This window comes from Salmo salar, chromosome ssa07 (genome assembly GCF_905237065.1).
Source record: "Salmo salar chromosome ssa07, Ssal_v3.1, whole genome shotgun sequence".
Taxonomy (NCBI): Eukaryota; Metazoa; Chordata; class Actinopteri; order Salmoniformes; family Salmonidae; genus Salmo; species Salmo salar.
The window spans coordinates 68,591,700-68,616,048 of NC_059448.1; the positions used below are offsets into that span (position 1 = coordinate 68,591,700).

At 43.3% G+C, this 24,349-nt stretch overlaps 1 protein-coding gene across 1 annotated transcript in view; it reads right to left on the bottom strand.

Annotated features, from left to right (window-relative positions):
• LOC106609852 (serine/threonine-protein kinase B-raf-like) overlaps positions 1-21,244 on the bottom strand; it is a 56,350-nt gene extending 35,106 nt beyond the window's left edge. Inside the window, 4 exon segments of the mRNA XM_045722498.1 lie at positions 11,758-11,943; positions 11,945-12,046; positions 15,196-15,297; positions 20,841-21,244. Of these exon segments, the coding sequence (XP_045578454.1) occupies positions 11,758-11,943; positions 11,945-12,046; positions 15,196-15,297; positions 20,841-20,996 (546 nt within the window). The 5' untranslated portion in view covers positions 20,997-21,244.
• Between the last annotated feature and the right edge of the window lie 3,105 nt (positions 21,245-24,349).

Consider the following 24,349-nt stretch of genomic DNA (forward strand, 5'->3'; position numbering starts at 1 on the left):
CACAGCATTAGGCCACACAGCATTAGGCCACACAGCATCAGGCCACACAGCATCAGGCCACACGCATCAGGCCACACAGCATTAGGCCACACAGCATCAGGCCACAGCATTAGGCCACACAGCATTAGGCCACACAGCATTAGGCCACACAGCATCAGGTCACACAGCATTAGGCCACACAGCATTAGGCCACACAGCATTAGGCCACACAGCATTAGGCCACACAGCATTACAGGAGAGAAGCAAGCGTACTTCTACCAAAGACACAGACTGGGCTCCAATCACACTGATGGCAACAGAGCTGTGCTTATTATTGTCAATGAGCAAATAGCCTAGCCTAGCATCACAACCCTAAGTCCTGTAGCTAAGTCATCTGTCCTTTAAGCTACATCCCCTTATGTAGCATGACACTTCTAATGAAGACTTGACATTCCAGTTAAAAAACAGAACAGGAAACTAAATGTATAATACAACACCAACCTCTAGTTGTAATTATGGCAAAAGGCTGTGGTTTTTAAACTGACATACCAAACGATGAGGAAATGCATCAACGCAATAAAGAGTGAAACAATTACAGAGGTAGAGAGTATGCTGCAACCTGCACAGCAGAGGCCCAGGCCAACTCTCCCTAACATCATCAATACAGGCCATCTCTCCCTAACATCATCAATACAGGCCATCTCTCCCTAACATCATCAATACAGGCCAACTCTCCCTAACATCATCAATACAGGCCATCTCTCCCTAACATCATCAATACAGGCCATCTCTCCCTAACATCATCAATACAGGCCATCTCTCCCTAACATCATCAATACAGGCCATCTCTCCCTAACATCATCAATACAGGCCATCTCTCCCTAACATCATCAATACAGGCCATCTCTCCCTAACATCATCAATACAGGCCATCTCTCCCTAACATCATCAATACAGGCCATCTCTCCCTAACATCATCAATACAGGCCATCTCTCCCTAACATCATCAATACAGGCCATCTCTCCCTAACATCATCAATACAGGCCATCTCTCCCTAACATCATCAATACAGGCCAACTCTCCCTAACATCATCAAGACAGGCCATCTCTCCCTAACATCATCAAGACAGGCCATCTCTCCCTAACATCATCAATACAGGCCAACTCTCCCTATCATCATCAATACAGGCCATCTCTCCCTAACATCATCAACACAGGCCATCTCTCCCTAACATCATCAATACAGGCCATCTCTCCCTAACATCATCAATACAGGCCATCTCTCCCTAACATCATCAATACAGGCCATCTCTCCCTAACATCATCAATACAGGCCATCTCTCCCTAACATCATCAATACAGACCATCTCTCCCTAACATCATCAATACAGGCCATCTCTCCCAAACTATTGTCTAATATCATCAATACAGGCCATCTCTCCCTAACATCATCAATACAGACCATCTCTCCCTAACATCATCAATACAGGCCATCTCTCCCAAACTATTGTCTAATATCATCAATACAGGCCATCTCTCCCTAACATCATCAATACAGGCCATCTCTCCCTAACATCATCAATACAGGCCATCTCTCCCTAACATCATCAATACAGGCCATCTCTCCCTAACATCATCAATACAGGCCATCTCTCCCTAACATCATCAATACAGGCCATCTCTCCCTAACATCATCAATACAGGCCATCTCTCCCTAACATCATCAATACAGGCCATCTCTCCCTAACATCATCAATACAGGCCATCTCTCCCTAACATCATCAATACAGGCCATCTCTCCCTAACATCATCAATACAGACCATCTCTCCCTAACATCATCAATACAGGCCATCTCTCCCCAAACTATTGTCTAATATCATCAATACAGGCCATCTCTCCCTAACATCATCAATACAGGCCATCTCTCCCTAACATCATCAATACAGGCCATCTCTCCCCAAACTATTGTCTAATATCATCAATACAGGCCATCTCTCCCTAACATCATCAATACAGGCCATCTCTCCCTAACATCATCAATACAGGCCATCTCTCCCCTAACATCATCAATACAGGCCATCTCTCCCTAACATCATCAATACAGACCATCTCTCCCTAACATCATCAATACAGGCCATCTCTCCCTAACATCATCAATACAGGCCATCTCTCCCTAACATCATCAATACAGGCCATCTCTCCCCAACATCATCAATACAGGCCGTCTCTCCCCAACATCATCAATACAGGCCATCTCTCCCTAACATCATCAATACAGGCCGTCTCTCCCTAACATCATCAATACAGGCCATCTCTCCCTAACATCATCAATACAGGCCATCTCTCCCTAACATCATCAATACAGGCCATCTCTCCCTAACATCATCAATACAGGCCATCTCTCCCTAACATCATCAATACAGGCCAACTCTCCCTAACATCATCAATACAGGCCATCTCTCCCTAACATCATCAATACAGGCCATCTCTCCCTAACATCATCAATACAGGCCATCTCTCCCTAACAGCATCAATACAGGCCATCTCTCCCTAACATCATCCATACAGACCATCTCTCCCTAACATCATCAATACAGGCCAAATCTCCCTAACATCATCAATACAGACCATCTCTCCCTAACATCATCAATACAGGCCATCTCTCCCTAACATCATCAATACAGGCCAACTCTCCCTAACATCATCAATACAGGCCAACTCTCCCTAACATCATCAATACAGGCCATCTCTCCCTAACATCATCAATACAGGCCATCTCTCCCTAACATCATCAATACAGGCCATCTCTCCCTAACATCATCAATACAGGCCATCTCTCCCTAACATCATCAATACAGGCCATCTCTCCCTAACATCATCAATACAGGCCATCTCTCCCTAACATCATCAATACAGACCATCTCTCCCTAACATCATCAATACAGGCCATCTCTCCCTAACTATTGTCTAATATCATCAATACAGACCATCTCTCCCTAACTATTGTCTAATATCATCAATACAGGACAGACCATCTCTCCCTAACATCATCAATAGAGACCATCTCTCCCTAACTATTGTCTAATATCATCAATACAGACCATCTCTCCCTAACTATTGTCTAATATCATCAATACAGGACAGACCATCTCTCCCTAACTATTGTCTAATATCATCAATACAGGCCATCTCTCCCTAACTATTGTTAATATCATCAATACAGGCCATCTCTCCCTAACTATTGTCTATATCATCAATATAGGCCATCTCTCCCTAACTATTGTCTAATATCATCAATACAGACCATCTCTCCCTAACTATTGTCTAATATCATCAATACAGGACAACCATCTCTCCCTAACTATTGTATAATATCATCAATACAGGCCATCTCTCCTACTGTTGCTAACCATCATCAATACAGGCCATCTCTCCCTAACATCATCAATACAGGCCATCTCTCCCTAACATCATCAATACAGGCCATCTCTCCCTAACATCATCAATACAGGCCATCTCTCCCTAACATCATCAATACAGGCCATCTCTCCCTAACATCATCAATACAGGCCATCTCTCCCTAATATCATCAATACAGGCCATCTCTCCCTAACTATTGTCTAATATCATCAATACAGGCCATCTCTCCCTAACTATTGTCTAACATCATCAATACAGGCCATCTCTCCCTAACATCATCAATACAGGCCATCTCTCCCTAACATCATCAATACAGGCCATCTCTCCCTAACATCATCAATACAGGCCATCTCTCCCTAACATCATCAATACAGGCCATCTCTCCCTAACATCATCAATACAAGACCATCTCTCCCTAACATCATCAATACAGGCCATCTCTCCCTAACATCATCAATACAGGCCATCTCTCCCTAACATCATCAATACAGGCCATCTCTCCCTAACATCATCAATACAGGCCATCTCTCCCTAACATCATCAATACAGGCCATCTCTCCCTAACATCAAAACAGACCATCTCTCCCTAACATCATCAATACAGACCATCTCTCCCCTAACATCATCAATACAGGCCATCTCTCCCTAACTATTTCTATCATCAATACAGGCCATCTCTCCCTAACATCATCAATACAGGCCATCTCTCCCTAACATCATCAATACAGGCCATCTCTCCCTAACATCATCAATACAGGCCATCTCTCCCTAACATCATCAATACAGGCCATCTCTCCCTAACATCATCAATACAGGCCATCTCTCCCTAACATCATCAATACAGGCCATCTCTCCCTAACATCATCAATACAGACCATCTCTCCCTAACATCATCAATACAGGCCATCTCTCCCTAACTATTGTCTAATATCATCAATACAGACCATCTCTCCCTAACTATTGTCTAATATCATCAATACAGGACAGACCATCTCTCCCTAACATCATCAATAGAGACCATCTCTCCCTAACTATTGTCTAATATCATCAATACAGACCATCTCTCCCTAACTATTGTCTAATATCATCAATACAGGACAGACCATCTCTCCCTAACTATTGTCTAATATCATCAATACAGGCCATCTCTCCCTAACTATTGTCTAATATCATCAATACAGACCATCTCTCCCTAACTATTGTCTAATATCATCAATATAGGCCATCTCTCCCTAACTATTGTCTAATATCATCAATACAGACCATCTCTCCCTAACTATTGTCTAATATCATCAATACAGGACAGACCATCTCTCCCTAACTATTGTATAATATCATCAATACAGACCATCTCTCCCTAACTATTGTCTAACATCATCAATACAGGCCATCTCTCCCTAACATCATCAATACAGGCCATCTCTCCTAACATCATCAATACAGGCCATCTCTCCCTAACATCATCAATACAGGCCATCTCTCCCTAACATCATCAATACAGGCCATCTCTCCCTAACATCATAAATACAGGCCATCTCTCCCTAACATCATCAATACAGGCCATCTCTCCCTAATATCATCAATACAGGCCATCTCTCCCTAACTATTGTCTAATATCATCAATACAGACCATCTCTCCCTAACTATTGTCTAACATCATCAATACAGGCCATCTCTCCCTAACATCATCAATACAGGCCATCTCTCCCTAACATCATCAATACAGGCCATCTCTCCCTAACATCATCAATACAGGCCATCTCTCCCTAACATCATCAATACAGGCCATCTCTCCCTAACATCATCAATACAGGCCATCTCTCCCTAACATCATCAATACAGGCCATCTCTCCCTAACATCATCAATACAGGCCATCTCTCCCTAACATCATCAATACAGGCCATCTCTCCCTAACATCATCAATACAGGCCATCTCTCCCTAACATCAAATACAGACCATCTCTCCCTAACATCATCAATACAGACCATCTCTCCCTAATATCATCAATACAGGCCATCTCTCCCTAACTATTGTCTAATATCATCAATACAGGCCATCTCTCCCTAACATCATCAATACAGGCCATCTCTCCCTAACTATTGTCTAACATGATCAATACAGGCCATCTCTCCCTAACATCATCAATACAGGCCATCTCTCCCTAACATCATCAATACAGGCCAACTCTCCCTAACATCATCAATACAGGCCATCTCTCCCTAACATCATCAATACAGGCCATCTCTCCCCTAACTATTGTCTAATATCATCAATACAGACCATCTCTCCCTAACTATTGTCTAATATCATCAATACAGGACAGACCATCTCTCCCTAACTATTGTCTAACATCATCAATACAGGCCATCTCTCCACTTGTCTAACATCATCAATACAGGCCATCTCTCCCTAACATCATCAATACAGGCCATCTCTCCCTAACATCATCAATACAGGCCATCTCTCCCTAACATCATCAATACAGGCCATCTCTCCCTAACATCATCAATACAGGCCATCTCTCCCTAACATCATCAATACAGGCCATCTCTCCCTAACATCATCAATACAGGCCATCTCTCCCTAACATCATCAATACAGGCCATCTCTCCCTAACATCATCAATACAGGCCATCTCTCCCTAACATCATCAATACAGGCCATCTCTCCCTAACATCATCAATACAGGCCATCTCTCCCTAACATCATCAATACAGGCCATCTCTCCCCTAACATCATCAATACAGGCCATCTCTCCCTAACATCATCAATACAGGCCATCTCTCCCTAACTATTGTCTAATATCATCAATACAGACCATCTCTCCCTAACTATTGTCTAATATCATCAATACAGGACAGACCATCTCTCCCTAACTATTGTCTAACATCATCAATACAGGCCATCTCTCCCTAACTCATCATCAATACAGGCCATCTCTCCCTAACGTCTAACATCATCAATACAGGCCATCTCTCCCTAACATCATCAATACAGGCCATCTCTCCCTAACATCATCAATACAGGCCATCTCTCCCTAACATCATCAATACAGGCCATCTCTCCCTAACATCATCAATACAGGCCATCTCTCCCTAACATCATCAATACAGGCCATCTCTCCCTAACATCATCAATACAGGCCATCTCTCCCTAACATCATCAATACAGGCCATCTCTCCCTAACATCATCAATACAGGCCATCTCTCCCTAACATCATCAATACAGGCCATCTCTCCCTAACATCATCAATACAGGCCATCTCTCCCTAACATCATCAATACAGGCCATCTCTCCCTAACATCATCAATACAGGCCATCTCTCCCTAACTATTGTCTAATATCATCAATACAGACCATCTCTCCCTAACTATTGTCTAATATCATCAATACAGGACAGACCATCTCTCCCTAACTATTGTCTAATATCATCAATACAGGACAGACCATCTCTCCCTAACTATTGTCTAATATCATCAATACAGGCCATCTCTCCCTAACTATTGTCTAATATCATCAATACAGGCCATCTCTCCCTTACTATTGTCTAATATCATCAATACAGACCATCTCTCCCTAACATCATCAATACAGGCCATCTCTCCCTAACGTCATCAATACAGGCCATCTCTCCCTAACATCAATACAGGCCATCTCTCCCTAACATCATCAATACAGGCCATCTCTCCCTAACATCATCAATACAGGCCATCTCTCCCTAACATCATCAATACAGGCCATCTCTCCCTAACATCATCAATACAGGCCATCTCTCCCTAACATCATCAATACAGACCATCTCTCCCTAATATCATCAATACAGGCCATCTCTCCCTAACTATTGTCTAATATCATCAATACAGGCCATCTCTCCCTAACATCATCAATACAGGCCGTCTCTCCCTAACTATTGTCTAACATCATCAATACAGACCATCTCTCCCTAACATCATCAATACAGGCCATCTCTCCCTAACATCATCAATACAGGCCATCTCTCCCTAACATCATCAATACAGGCCATCTCTCCCTAACATCATCAATACAGGCCATCTATCCCTAACTATTGTCTAATATCATCAATACAGGACAGACCATCTCTCCCTAACTATTGTCGAATATCATCAATACAGGACAGACCATCTCTCCCTAACTATTGTCTAATATCATCAATACAGACCATCTCTCCCTAACTATTGTCTAATATCATCAATACAGACCATCTCTCCCTAACTATTGTCTAATATCATCAATACAGGACAGGCCATCTCTCCCTAACTAGTGTCTAACATCATCAATACAGGACAGGCCATCTCTCCCTAACTATTGTCTAATATCATCAATACAGACCATCTCTCCTTAACATCAATACAGGCCATCTCTCCCTAACTATTGTCTAATATCATCAATACAGACCATCTCTCCCTAACTATTTCTATATCATCAATACAGGACAGGCCATCTCTCCCTAACTTTCATCATCAATACAGGCCATCTCTCCCTTACTATTGTCTAATATCATCAATACAGGCCATCTCTCCCTAACATCATCAATACAGGCCATCTCTCCCTAACATCATCAATACAGGCCATCTCTCCCTAACATCAATACAGACCATCTCTCCCCTAACATCATCAATACAGACCATCTCTCCCTAATATCATCAATACAGGCCATCTCTCCCTAACTATTGTCTAATATCATCAATACAGGCCATCTCTCCCTAACATCATCAATACAGGCCATCTCTCCCTAACTATTGTCTAACATCATCAATACAGGCCATCTCTCCCTAACATCATCAATACAGGCCATCTCTCCCTAACTATTGTCTAATATCATCAATACAGACCATCTCTCCCTAACTATTGTCTAATATCATCAATACAGGACAGACCATCTCTCCCTAACTATTGTCTAACATCATCAATACAGGCCATCTCTCCCTAACATCATCAATACAGGCCATCTCTCCCTAACATCATCAATACAGGCCATCTCTCCCCAACAGGCCACTCCTAACATCATCAATACAGGCCATCTCTCCCTAACATCATCAATACAGGCCATCTCTCCCTAACATCATCAATACAGGCCATCTCTCCCTAACATCATCAATACAGGCCATCTCTCCCTAACATCATCAATACAGGCCATCTCTCCCTAACATCATCAATACAGGCCATCTCTCCCTAACATCATCAATACAGGCCATCTCTCCCTAACATCATCAATACAGGCCATCTCTCCCTAACATCATAAATACAGGCCATCTCTCCCTAATCTATCATCAATACAGGCCATCTCTCCCTAACTATTGTCTAATATCATCAATACAGACCATCTCTCCCTAACTATTGTCTAACATCATCAATACAGGACCATCTCTCCCTAACATCATCAATACAGGCCATCTCTCCCTAACATTTTATCATCAATACAGGCCATCTCTCCCTAACTATATCATCAATACAGGCCATCTCTCCCTTACCTAATATCATCAATACAGACCATCTCTCCCTAACATCATCAATACAGGCCATCTCTCCCTAACATCATCAATACAGGCCATCTCTCCCTAACATCATCAATACAGGCCATCTCTCCCTAACATCATCAATACACGGCCATCTCTCCCTAACATCATCAATACAGGCCATCTCTCCCTAACATCATCAATACAGGCCATCTCTCCCTAACATCATCAATACAGGCCATCTCTCCCTAACATCACAAACAGACCATCTCTCCCTAACATCATCAATACAGGCCATCTCTCCCTAATATCATCAATACAGGCCATCTCTCCCCTAACTATTGTCTAATATCATCAATACAGGCCATCTCTCCCTAACATCATCAATACAGGCCATCTCTCCCTAACTATTGTCTAACATCATCAATACAGGCCATCTCTCCCTAACATCATCAATACAGGCCATCTCTCCCTAACATCATCAATACAGGCCATCTCTCCCTAACATCATCAATACAGGACCATCTCTCCCTAACTATTATCATCAATACAGGACAGACCATCTCTCCCTAACTATTGTCTAATATCATCAATACAGGAAGGCCATCTCTCCCTAACTATTGTCTAATATCATCAATACAGGACAGGCCATCTCTCCCTAACTATTGTCTAACATCATCAATACAGGCCATCTCTCCTCTATTGTCTAACATCATCAATACAGACCATCTCTCCCCTAACATCATCAATACAGGAACCATCTCTCCCTAACTTTATCATCAATACAGGGCCATCTCTCCTAACATCATCAATACAGGCCATCTCTCCCTAACATCATCAATACAGGCCATCTCTCCCTAACATCATCAATACAGGCCATCTCTCCCAAACTATTGTCTAATATCATCAATACAGGCCATCTCTCCTCTAACATCATCAATACAGGCCATCTCTCCCTAACATCATCAATACAGGCCATCTCTCCCTAACTATTGTCTAATATCATCAATACAGGACCATCTCTCCCTAACATCATCAATACAGGCCATCTCTCCCTAACATCATCAATACAGGCCATCTCTCCCTAACATCATCAATACAGGCCATCTCTCCCTAACATCATCAATACAGGCCATCTCTCCCTAACATCATCAATACAGGCCATCTCTCCCTAACATCATCAATACAGGCCATCTCTCCCTAACATCATCAATACAGGCCATCTCTCCCTAACATCATCAATACAGGCCATCTCTCCCTAACATCATCAATACAGGCCATCTCTCCCCAACATCATCAATACAGGCCATCTCTCCTCAACATCATCAATACAGGCCATCTCTCCCTAACATCATCAATACAGGCCATCTCTCCCTAACATCATCAATACAGGCCATCTCTCCCTAACATCATCAATACAGGCCATCTCTCCCTAACTATTATCATCAATACAGGCCATCTCTCCTAATATTCTAACATCATCAATACAGGCCATCTCTCCCTAACATCATCAATACAGGCCATCTCTCCCTAACATCATCAATACAGGCCATCTCTCCCTAACATCATCAATACAGGCCATCTCTCCCTAACATCATCAATACAGGCCATCTCTCCTTTTCTAACATCATCAATACAGGCCATCTCTCCCTAACTTATCATCAATACAGACCATCTCTCCCTAACATCATCAATACAGGCCATCTCTCCCTCTAACATCATCAATACAGACCATCTCTCCCTACTAACATCATCAATACAGGCCATCTCTCCCTAACATCATCAATACAGGCCATCTCTCCCTAACATCATCAATACAGGCCATCTCTCCCTAACTATCATCAATACAGGCCATCTCTCCCTAACATCATCAATACAGGCCATCTCTCCCTAACATCATCAATACAGGCCATCTCTCCCTAACATCATCAATACAGGCCATCTCTCCCTAACATCATCAATACAGGCCATCTCTCCCTAACATCATCAATACAGGCCATCTCTCCTTTCTAACATCATCAATACAGGCCATCTCTCCCTATTCTAACATCATCAATACAGACCATCTCTCCCTAACATCATCAATACAGGACAACCATCTCTCCCTAACTATTGTCTAATATCATCAATACAGGCCATCTCTCCCTAACTATTGTCTAATATCATCAATACAGGCCATCTCTCCCTAACTATTGTCTAATATCATCAATACAGCACCATCTCTCCCTAACAATGTGCCTAACATCATCAATACAGACCATCTCTCCCTAACTATTGTCTAATATCATCAATACAGACCATCTCTCCCTAACTATTGTATAATATCATCAATACAGGCGGCCATCTCTCCCTAACTATTGTCTAATATCATCAATACAGGCCATCTCTCCCTAACTCTATTGTCTAATATCATCAATACAGGCCATCTCTCCCTAACTATTGTCTAACATCATCAATACAGACCATCTCTCCCTAACTATTGTCTAATATCATCAATACAGGCACCATCTCTCCCTAACTATTGTCTAACATCATCAATACAGGCCATCTCTCCCTAACTATTGTCTAATATCATCAATACAGGCAATCTCTCCCTAACTATTGTCTAATATCATCAATACAGGACAGGCCATGTCTCCCTAACCACTCCCATAGCCCCCCCTAACCCCTCCCATAGCCCCTAACCCCTCCCATAGCATTCCCATAGCCCCCTAACCCCTCCCATAGGCCCCCCTAACCCCTTCCATAGCCCTCCCATAGCCCCCTAACCCCTCCCATAGCCCCCTAACCCCTCCCATAGCCCCCCCCATAGCCTCCCTAACCCCTCCCATAGCCTACACCAAGTGGTATATGTATTATAACCACTCGTTACTCACCACGGTCCGCTGTTTGTTGGGCAGGAACACCCTGACGATGGGTTTCTGAGGGGAGCGGGGATTGGCCCGTCCGTCTGTAGGGGTCTGGAGGACAGCCAGGGTGTTTGGGGCGGAGGGGAGAAGGAACTGGGTGCCCCCGGATCCCCCAGAACAGCTCAAACCCCCATCTAGGAGGGAAGGGGGCGTGAGGAGAGGAGGAGTAGAAGTCTGTCCCGTTTCCCATGGCCTCCAGCAGCTGCTGCTCCCTCTGCTGCAGAGCATCCAGCTTACTGGTGTACTCCTCATAGGCCTACAGAGAGAATTCACAATTTTTTTTAAACATCCATCACGAGTCAAAAGTTCAGACACACATACTCATTCCAGGGTTTTTTTCTCCTCACTATTTTCTACATTGTAGAATTAGTGAAGACATCAAAACTATGAAATAACACGTATGAAATCATGTAGTAACCAAAAAAAAAAAAAAGTGTTAAACAAAATCTAAATATATTTTAGATTTGAGATTCTTCAAAGTAGCCACCCTTTGCCATGATCACAGCTTTGCACACTCTTGGCATTCTCTCAACCAGCTTCACCTGGAATGCTTTTACAACAGTCTTGAAGGAGTTCCCACATATGCTGAGCACTTTCTGGCTGCTTTTCCTTCACTCTGCGGTCCAACTCATCCCAAACCATCTCAATTGGGTTGAGGTCGAGGGATTGTGGAGACCAGGTCATCTGACGCAGCACTCCATCACTCTCCTTCTTGGTCAAATAGCCCTTACACAGCCTGGAGGTGTGTTGGGTCATTGTCCTGTTGAAAAACAAATTATAGTCCCACTAAGCACAAACCAGATGGGATGCTGCGGTAGCCATGCAGGTTAAGCGTACCTTGAATTCTAAATAAATCACAGACAGTGGCACCAGCAAAGCATCCCCACACCATCACACCTCCTCCTCCATGCTTCACGGTGGGAACCACACATGCGGAGATCATCCATTCACCTACTCTGCGTCTCACAAAGACACGGCGTTGGAATCAAAATCTCAAATTTGGACTCATCAGATCAAAGGACAGATTTCCACCGGTGTAATGTCCATTGCTCGTGTTTCTTGGCCCAAGCAAGTCTCTTCTTATTGGTGTCCTTAAGTAGTGGTTTCTTTGCAGCAAGTTCGACCATGAAGGCCTGATTCACGCAGTCTCCTCTGAACAGTTGATGTTGAGATGTGTCTAACTTGAACTCTGAGAAGCATTTATTTGGGCTGCAATCCGAGGTGAGGTTAACTCTAATGAACTTATCCTCTGCAGCAGAGGTAACTCTGGGTATTCATTTCCTGTGGCGGTCCTCATGAGACATTTTCATCATAGGGCTTGATGGTTTTTGTGACAGAAATTTTCCAGATTGACTGACCTTCATGTCTTAAAGTAATGATGGACTGTCGTTTTTCTTTGCTTATTTGAGCTGTTCTTTCCATAATATGGACTTGGTCTTTTACCATACAGGGCTATCTTCTGTATAGCACCCCTACCTTGTCACAACACAACTGATTGGCTCAAAAGCATTAAGGAAAGACATTCCACAAACTAACAAGGCACACAAGTTAATTGAAATGCATTGCAGGTGACTACCTTCATGAAGCAGGTTGAGAGAACACCAAGAGTGTGCAAAGCTGTCTTCAAGGCAAAGGGTGGCTACTTAAACATTAAATATTTGGATTTGTTTAACACTTTTTTGGTTACTACATGATTCCATGTTAGTTATTTCATAGTTTTGATATCTTCACTATTATTCTACAATGTAGAAAATAGCAAAATAAAGAAAAACCCTTGAATGAGTAGATGTGTCCAAACTATTGTCTGGTACTGTATCTATATACACACACATCTCTATATACATAATGTGTACACACACGCCTCCCTCTGCTGCAGAGCATCCAGCTTACTGGGTGTACTCGCCACACAGGGTAACTCACCTCCAGATATATGGCCGGAGGGTTACATTCTCCTCACAGGGTAACTCACCTCCAGATATATGGCCGGGAGGGTTTACATTCTCCTCACAGGGTAACTCACCTCCAGATATATGGCCGGAGGGTTTACATTCTCCTCACAGGGTAACTCACCTCCAGATATATGGCCGGAGGGTTTACATTCTCCTCACAGGGTAACTCACCTCCAGATATATGGCCGGAGGGTTACATTCTCCTCACAGGGTAACTCACCTCCAGATATATGGCCGGAGGGTTACATTCTCCTCACAGGGTAACTCACCTCCAGATATATGGCCGGAGGGTTTACATTCTCCTCACAGGGTAACTCACCTCCAGATATATGGCCGGAGGGTTACATTCTCCTCACAGGGTAACTCACCTCCAGATATATGGCCGGAGGGTTACATTCTCCTCACAGGGTAACTCACCTCCAGATATATGGCCGGAGGGTTACATTCTCCTCACAGGGTAACTCACCTCCAGATATATGGCCGGAGGGTTACATTCTCCTCACAGGGTAACTCACCTCCAGATATATGGCCGGAGGGTTACATTCTCCTCACAGGGTAACTCACCTCCAGATATATGGCCGGAGGGTTTACATTCTCCTCACAGGGTAACTCACCTCCAGATATATGGCCGGAGGGTTTACATTCTCCTCACAGGGTAACTCACCTCCAGATATATGGCCGGAGGGTTTACATTCTCCTCACAGGGTAACTCACCTCCAGATATATGGCCGGAGGGTTTACATTCTCCTCACAGGGTAACTCACCTCCAGATATATGGCCGGAGGGTTACATTCTCCTCACAGGGTAACTCACCTCCAGATATATGGCCGGAGGGTTACATTCTCCTCACAGGGTAACTCACCTCCAGATATATGGCCGGAGGGTTACATTCTCCTCACAGGGTAACTCACCTCCAGATATATGGCCGGAGGGTTACATTCTCCTCACAGGGTAACTCACCTCCAGATATATGGCCGGAGGGTTTACATTCTCCTCACAGGGTAACTCACCTCCAGATATATGGCCGGAGGGTTTACATTCTCCTCACAGGGTAACTCACCTCCAGATATATGGCCGGAGGGTTTACATTCTCCTCACAGGGTAACTCACCTCCAGATATATGGCCGGAGGGTTACATTCTCCTCACAGGGTAACTCACCTCCAGATATGTGGCCGGAGGGTTTACATTCTCCTCACAGGGTAACTCACCTCCAGATATATGGCCGGAGGGTTACATTCTCCTCACAGGGTAACTCACCTCCAGATATATGGCCGGAGGGTTTACATTCTCCTCACAGGGTAACTCACCTCCAGATATATGGCCGGAGGGTTTACATTCTCCTCACAGGGTAACTCACCTCCAGATATATGGCCGGAGGGTTACATTCTCCTCACAGGGTAACTCACCTCCAGATATATGGCCGGAGGGTTACATTCTCCTCACAGGGTAACTCACCTCCAGATATATGGCCGGAGGGTTACATTCTCCACCAAACTTGTCCAGTAGTGCCTCTAAGTGCTCCTGTGTCAGCTTGATCATCTGTTTGATATTCCAGATCTAAGGACACAAAACACACACTTTAATTATGAAAGTCACATCATACCGTTATATAGCCTACTTGCATTGACTGAAATGGTCACTATAGACATTGCAGAGGCATAGCATGTCTATGTTCCAAATGGAGCCCTATTCCCTATATAGTGCACTACTTTAGACCAGAGCCCTATATAGTACACTACTTTAGACCAGAGCCCTATTCCCTATATAGTGCACTACTTTAGACCAGAGCCCTATTCCCTATATAGTACCTACTTTAGACCAGAGCCCTATTCCCTATATAGTACACTACTATAGACCAGAGCCCTATTCCCTATATAGTGCACTACTTTAGACCAGAGCCCCATTCCCTATATAGTGCACTACTTTAGACCAGAGCCCTATTCCCTATATAGTGCACTACTTTAGACCAGAGCCCTATTCCCTATATAGTGCACTACTTTAGACCAGAGCCCTATTCCCTATATAGTGCACTACTTTAGACCAGAGCCCTATTCCCTATATAGTGCACTACTATAGACCCAGAGCCCTATTCCTATATAGTGCACTACTTTAGACCAGAGCCCTATTCCCTATATAGTACACTACTTTAGACCAGAGCCCTATTCCCTATACAGTACACTACTATAGACCAGAGCCCTATTCCCTATATAGTGCACTACTATAGACCAGAGCCCTATTCCCTATATAGTACACTACTATAGACCAGAGCCCTATTCCCTATATAGTGCACTACTATAGACCAGAGCCCTATATAGTACACTACTTTAGACCAGAGCCCTATTCCCTATACAGTACACTACTATAGACCAGAGCCCTATTCCCTATGTAGTGCACTACTATAGACCAGAGCCCTATTCCCTATATAGTGCACTACTATAGACCAGAGCCCTATTCAGTGCACTACTTTAGACCAGAGCCCTATTCCCTACATAGGGCTCTGGTCCAAAGTAGTGCACTATGGGTCCCTATGGGTCGTGGTGAAAAGTAGAGCACTAGGCTAAAAATAAAAGGACTAGGGTGCTGTTTTGGAAGCATTAGACACTAGTAGTGGAAGACTAAGCTAATTGTTGTTCTTACTGGTCGCTGCCCAACTTCACAACCGACCGGCAACATTAAAATCTAAATCATTACACAACTGACAGTCTCAATGAAATCACAAATCACTGTTAGTCTCCTCTCCACCCTGGGAGAGCAGGGTCAGTCTCCTCTCCACCCTGGGAGAGCAGGGTCAGTCTCCTCTCCACCCTGGGAGAGCAGGGGGTCAGTCTCCTCTCCACCCTGGGAGAGCAGGGTCAGTCTCCTCTCCACCCTGGGAGAGCAGGGGTCAGTCTCCTCTCCACCCTGGGACAGCAGGGGGGTCAGTCTCCTCTCCACCCTGGGAGAGCAGGGGGGGGGTCAGTCTCCTCTCCACCCTGGGAGAGCGGGGGGGTCAGTCTCCTCTCCACCCTCAGCCATGTCTTCCACACAACAACCACCAGATAAAATGCAATGCTTGTCTTTGTATAGACAGTATACCAGCATAACAAACCAATCCCTCTTTAGGGGTTTCAGTTAGTATACGTGTTCAATGTAAGAAAATGCTTCATAAACCAGTGTCTCTACCGTGGGCCATGGATCCTAAAATAACCAGTCACACCAACCTTCCCCATCACTGGTTAAATGCATGGAAGCATCTGTACATCCAGAGAGTAGGCCTAGAACTAAGACAAGCCCCCCTGCCCTCAGATATTCAGAACGTGATTTGACATTAGGGCTGTCTCGAAAAAGCCAAACCAAATCCTTTCTAGCATTTTAGGGGTCTCATTGAAAATGATCAAAAGGATCGTAAACTACATAAGAGTTTGATTCTCTGATCAATCTTGAGTGGTTTGAGTACCGTACACATTCTTTATGAGCACAAATGTATTTGTATGTACAGTGCCTTCGGAAAGTACTCAGACCCCTTGACTTTTTACACATTTTGTTACGTTACAGCCTTATTCTAAAATCGCTTAAAATACTCAGCAATCTACACACAATACCCCATAATGACATCACAATACCCCATAATGACATCACAATATCCCATAATGACAAAGCCAAAACAGGTTTTTAGAAATGTATTAAAAACAAAACAGAAATTAGCTTATTAACATAAGTATTTAGACCCTTTGCTATGAGACTCGAGAATGAGCTCAGGTGCATCCTGTTTGCATTGATCATCCTTCAGATGTTTCTACAACTTGATTGGAGTCCACCTGTGGTAAATTCTATTGATTGGACATGATTTGGAAAGGCACATAACTGTCTATAAAAAGGTCCCACAGTTGACAGGGCATGTCAGAGCAAAAACCAAGCCATGAAGTCGATGGAATTGTCCATAGACCTCCGAGACAGGATTGCGTTGAGGCACATATCTGGGGAAGGGTACCAAAAAATGTCAGCAGCATTGAAGGTCCCCAAGTGCCCTCCATCATTCTTAAAATGGAAGAAGTTTGGAACCACCAAGACTCTTCATAGAGCTGGCTGCCCGGCCAAACTGAGCAATCAGGGTAGAAGGTCCTTGGTCAGGCAGGTGACCAAGAACCTGACTGTCACTGACAGAGCTACAGAGTTCCTCTGTGGAGATGGGAGAACCTTCCAAAAGGACAATCATCTCTGCAGCACTCCACTAATCAGGCCTTAATGGTAGAGTGGCCAGACGGAAGCCACTCCTCAGTAAAAGGCATATGACAGCCTGCTTGGAGTTTGCCAAACAGGCACTTGAAGGACTTTCAGACTATGAGAAACAAGATTCTCTGGTCTGATGAAACCAAGATTGAACTCTTTGGCCTGAATGCCAAGCGTTGCGTCTGGAGGAAACCTGGTACTATCCCTATGGTGAAGCATGGTGGTGGCAGCATCATGCTGTGGGAATGTTTTTCAGCGGCAGGGCCTGGGAGACTAGTCAGGATCGAGGGAAAGATGAACGGAGCAAAGTACAGAGAGATCCTTGATGAAAACCTGCTCCAGAGCGCTCAGACTGGGGCGAAGGTTCACCTTCCAACAGGACAACGACCCTAAGCACACAGACAAGACAACGCAGGAGTGACTTCGGGACAAGTCTCTAAAATGTCCTTGAGTGGCCCAGCCAGAGCCCGGACTTGAACCCGATCAAACATCTCTGGAGAGACCTGAAAATACCTGTGCAGCGATGCTACCCATCCAACCTGACAGACCTTGAGAGGATCTGCAGAGAAGAATGGGAGGAACTCCCACTTTTAATACGGTATGACTACTCGCATAAAAACCGTGGATAGAAACGTGAGGCCGCAGAGTACTGTTTCATGAAAATAACTCCAAATGCGCACATCATGTGCATATCTGGGGCAGGTGGATGTGAGACCTCTGGACTCTTAATGCTGTTTGGCCTCAGTCTGGACAATGTTTTACTGTTTTGGGGCAATAGAATTCAAATTCAATGACATTCTCTGATTCTATGACCATTAAAGAGATCCTCCGGTACTTTTTAGCCAGTAGTTCTGAAAGTAGAGCTCACTAGCCAATAGTGGTTGTGGAGAATATTGCGTACTACGTCACATTGGAACAGATATGTGCACCACGTCATTACTCTCTCCACTCTGCATCTTGATTCGTTGTCACTCAAATGGCGAGGGGCTGAAGCTCATTGGCTAGAAATCAAATTGCTAAGGGGCTAGCCCACGTGGGAGGAGGGGTAGTGGGGGGGAAAAAAATGGCGCAGCACAGCTTCCAGAAATACTGTCGCTTTCAAACTCGGGATTCCGTGTCTCATTAAGGTAAGACAGTATTTCTTGCGCATAGATTATGCATGTATGAACTACACATTGACACATCCAGCCCAAAGCTGGAGGTTTCAAAAATACTTTCTAGTAGCCCAAATTCTGGAGGCTGTCTAACTGTTCTATTTGAATTCTGTTTGATTATATGTGCATTCTATGTGCATTCTATTTGAATTCGGTTTGATTCTATGTGCACTCTATTTGAATTCTATTTGATTCTATGTGCATTCTATGTGCATTCTATTTGAATTCGGTTTGATTCTATGTGCATTCTATTTGAATTCTGTTTGATTCTATGTGCATTCTATTTGAATTCTGTTTGATTCTATGTGCATTCTATTTGATTCTATGTGCATTCTATTTGATTCTATGTGCATTCTATTTGATTCTATGTGCATTCTATTTGAATTCTGTTGACTGCTGAATGGGGGGCAATATTATTCACTCAGCTCGGAAGATATCCTGAAGATTTACAGATATCCCGCGCGGACAAAATTTCAACAGAATAAAGATTATTGTGAAGGCATACAATAACATCAGTCAAGCACTTTTGGGAAGGAGAAAGTTTAGCTACCTGAGTATACCTTTAAAACAAAACAAAAAAATCTGACTAATTAGGCCTACTAATTGATCTAATTACCTGGATCCCAGGTGAATTGGTTTATGAGTTCTACTGTAACCAGAGAAACCACTAGTATCAACAGCAGGTTAGTCAAGGTCCCAAAGTAAAGCTGACAGAGAATTGATTGAGGATTTTGGTTTGGCTCTTTGCACAACTTACAGATTTTTCTATTTGACTAATAAATACAATATGATGCAATTGTGATATTGGCATCATTTTTATCTTATGGTCAATTGGATAAGCCTGATATGTCACTCACAAAATACCTCTTGACTGTTGCATGATGTCCTTTATTTTAATTTCATGTCTTCGATACAGGCCTTCTTGCATTGAAACCAAAAATATTTTTGAAAATAGCTGTTAAAATATGGTTTAACTTTACATAAATGTAACGTTAGCTAGGAGCATATCATTTGAGCCATGATGATGGAAGAGGCCTAGCTAGCGTATGACTATTACAAATCGTGCGCTAATAATTCTGCATGAACCTCCATATCAATGATTTATATTGTAAAATAATGTACATTTTATCAAGCAAAACAAAGCCGATCTTTGCACCGACATATCAGCTCCCGTCGACAGACAGCCCACGAAGGGGATTCTCTGTATCGAATAGACGGAAACCGTAAATCCCTGATGAATTGTTCAGAAATAGAAATAAGTTTGTCAGTTCGCTATATGGATATAAAACGAGGCATTATCAACCCGTACGCGGTAGATCGGTGAAGCCAGCCGGTGCCAGCTAGCAAACAGAGAGCTGGATGCAGCAGCCGCCGCAGAGAGAGAGCGAGAGAGAGAGAGAGAGAGAGAGACCTGCTGGAGAGAAGAAGAAAAAAAACTCGAAAAGCAAATGAAATATAGGCAGGCCTGAAATAAACATTGGCGTCAGCGGATATATAACTTGATCAATGTAGTCTAACGCAAAATGCACCTTAAGGAATAACGGCAAATGCAAAGAGGACGAAGGACACGTTAGTGATGGAAATCATTTCCATTTTAGTGCATCATTTCGCCCCCTGCAATGCATCCCCACGATCCATATTACAGCCGGTGTTTCCTAAAGATCCTCATCCAGCTACCTCCACTCGGTACCCCCGTCTCACCATGCCCAGCTTCACCCCCGTCTCCCCGGTCCATACCTCCTCGTCCTGCGGACATTCTGGGATCCCCACCGAACAGGCTGGGTCCAGGCAGGCTCCCAGCTCCTCCAGTCCCCGCTCCCGCTCCGGGTCTCGGTCCATCGTGTCACCGTTGAAGACGGGCGGTGGGGACTCGGCGTTACTCAACGCCGCCATTTTAAACTGCGAGTAACTGAGTGGAAAAGAATCGAGGAGAGGAGACAGGAGGGGGAGACATATTCAAGAAATGTAGCTGGCTGGTGAAGCACTGGGATGTGATGCTTTGGGGGTACACGGGGAAATTAGGGTACCACTTTCCTCCTTTCTCTGTCAGTGACCATTGTTTTAATAAGTCAATAACGAGTATTTCATTTGTTTCAGTGAGCGCATATGATTTTTGCTGACTGATTAGTAGCTGGTCCAATTACAACTGCATCAAGTGCACCTGCCAAATAAAAAGCAGCCCAAAAATACAAAAACCATTTACCACAAAAACAACTGTATAGCACCAACCTGTGTAGGTCTCCCACCATACACAGACATGCAAACCAAACTGTAGCTGAGATTTTACCTCCAGTAGTTCAAACCGACCAGAGAGGAAAAAGGAGAAACTAGAGGGGTAAATGTGTCTCCTCCAGCAGGTGGCGTATTTTCGTCCGCCAGACGAGGAGTATCTGTACGGAGACCAACGGAGCCGCAGGAAATGAAAAACCAGTGAAGAACAAACACCAATGTAAATACAACCCATATTTATGTTGATTTATTTTCCCTTTTTTTTGTACTTTAACTATTTACACATCGTTACAACACTGTATATATACATAATATGACATTTGAAATTAATGTATTATTTTTGAACTTTTGTGAGTGTAATGTTTACTGTTAATTTTTTATTGTTTATTTCACTTTTGTTTATTATCTATTTCACTTGCTTTGGCAATGTTAACATATGTTTACCATGCCAATAAAGCACCTTAAATTGAAATTGAATTGATTATCTGTACTCTGTCAGAGATACGATGCAGAGACAGATCCTTACCAAGTACAGGCTGAGTGACCACCAAATGGCAATAGAAACAGGCAGACATAACAAGACATGGCTACCCAAAGAGGAGTGTGTATGTGGTCACTGCACGACAGGCAGGTAGAAACAGAGATGCACTTTCTCCTTTACTGGGAGAAATATTCCTCACCAAGAGATTCATTATTCGTAGAAATTACTACATTTATTCCACATTTGATCTTATTTAAACCCAGAGGAAAAACAACAAATACTCATGGGTGAAGGAGCAACGGCTCCTATTGCAGCCAAATATGTATTTGCCTGCCATAGCCTGAGAGACACTGAATAATTAACTTAATTATTATTATGGTTGTGGTTATTATTCCAAATAGTAGTGGTACGGGTAGTAAGGGTGATGATAATGATATCAGTGTAATTAATGGTGGTTGTGGTGGTGGTGGTATAGTACTGTAGTAGTAATGATGGTGCTGGTTGTAGTACTGATGTAATGGTGGTTGTGGTAGTGGTGGTATAGTACTGTAGTAGTAATGATGGTACTAGTTGTAGTACTGATGTAATGGTGGTTGTGGTAGTGGTGGTATAGTACTGTAGTAGTAATGATGGTGCTAGTTGTAGTACTGATGTAATGGTGGTTGTGGTAGTGGTGGTATAGTACTGTAGTAGTAATGATGGTGCTGGTTGTAGTACTGATGTAATGGTGGTTGTGGTAGTGGTGGTATAGTACTGTAGTAGTAATGATGGTGCTGGTTGTAGTACTGATGTAATGGTGGTTGTGGTAGTGGTGGTATAGTACTGTAGTAGTAATGATGGTGCTAGTTGTAGTACTGATGTAATGGTGGTTGTGGTAGTGGTGGTATAGTACTGTAGTAGTAATGATGGTGCTAGTTGTAGTACTGATGTAATGGTGGTTGTGGTAGTGGTGGTATAGTACTGTAGTAGTAATGATGGTGCTAGTTGTAGTACTGATGTAATGGTGGTTGTGGTAGTGGTGGTATAGTACTGTAGTAGTAATGATGGTGCTAGTTGTAGTACTGATGTAATGGTGGTTGTGGTTGTGGTGGTATAGTACTGTAGTAGTAATGATGGTGCTAGTTGTAGTACTGATGTAATGGTGGTTGTGGTAGTGGTGGTATAGTACTGTAGTAGTAATGATGGTGCTAGTTGTAGTACTGATGTAATGGTGGTTGTGGTAGTGGTGGTATAGTACTGTAGTAGTAATGATGGTGCTAGTTGTAGTACTGATGTAATGGTGGTTGTGGTAGTGGTGGTATAGTACTGTAGTAGTAATGATGGTGCTAGTTGTAGTACTGATGTAATGGTGGTTGTGGTAGTGGTGGTATAGTACTGTAGTAGTAATGATGGTGCTAGTTGTAGTACTGATGTAATGGTGGTTGTGGTAGTGGTGGTATAGTACTGTAGTAGTAATGATGGTGCTAGTTGTAGTACTGATGTAATGGTGGTTGTGGTAGTGGTGGTATAGTACTGTAGTAGTAATGATGGTGCTAGTTGTAGTACTGATGTAATGGTGGTTGTGGTAGTGGTGGTATAGTACTGTAGTAGTAATGATGGTGCTAGTTGTAGTACTGATGTAATGGTGGTTGTGGTAGTGGTGGTATAGTACTGTAGTAGTAATGATGGTGCTAGTTGTAGTACTGATGTAATGGTGGTTGTGGTAGTGGTGGTATAGTACTGTAGTAGTAATGATGGTGCTAGTTGTAGTACTGATGTAATGGTGGTTGTGGTAGTGGTGGTATAGTACTGTAGTAGTAATGATGGTGCTGGTTGTAGTACTGATGTAATGGTGGTTGTGGTAGTGGTGGTATAGTACTGTAGTAGTAATGATGGTGCTGGTTGTAGTACTGATGTAATGGTGGTTGTGGTAGTGGTGGTATAGTACTGTAGTAGTAATGATGGTGCTAGTTGTAGTACTGATGTAATGGTGGTTGTGGTAGTGGTGGTATAGTACTGTAGTAGTAATGATGGTGCTAGTTGTAGTACTGATGTAATGGTGGTGGTAGTGGTGGTATAGTACTGTAGTAGTAATGATGGTGCTAGTTGTAGTACTGATGTAATGGTGGTTGTGGTAGTGGTGGTATAGTACTGTAGTAGTAATGATGGTGCTAGTTGTAGTACTGATGTAATGGTGGTTGTGGTAGTGGTGGTATAGTACTGTAGTAGTAATGATGGTGCTAGTTGTAGTACTGATGTAATGGTGGTTGTGGTAGTGGTGGTATAGTACTGTAGTAGTAATGATGGTGCTAGTTGTAGTACTGATGTAATGGTGGTTGTGGTAGTGGTGGTATAGTACTGTAGTAGTAATGATGGTGCTAGTTGTAGTACTGATGTAATGGTGGTTGTGGTAGTGGTGGTATAGTACTGTAGTAGTAATGATGGTGCTAGTTGTAGTACTGATGTAATGGTGGTTGTGGTAGTGGTGGTATAGTACTGTAGTAGTAATGATGGTGCTAGTTGTAGTACTGATGTAATGGTGGTTGTGGTAGTGGTG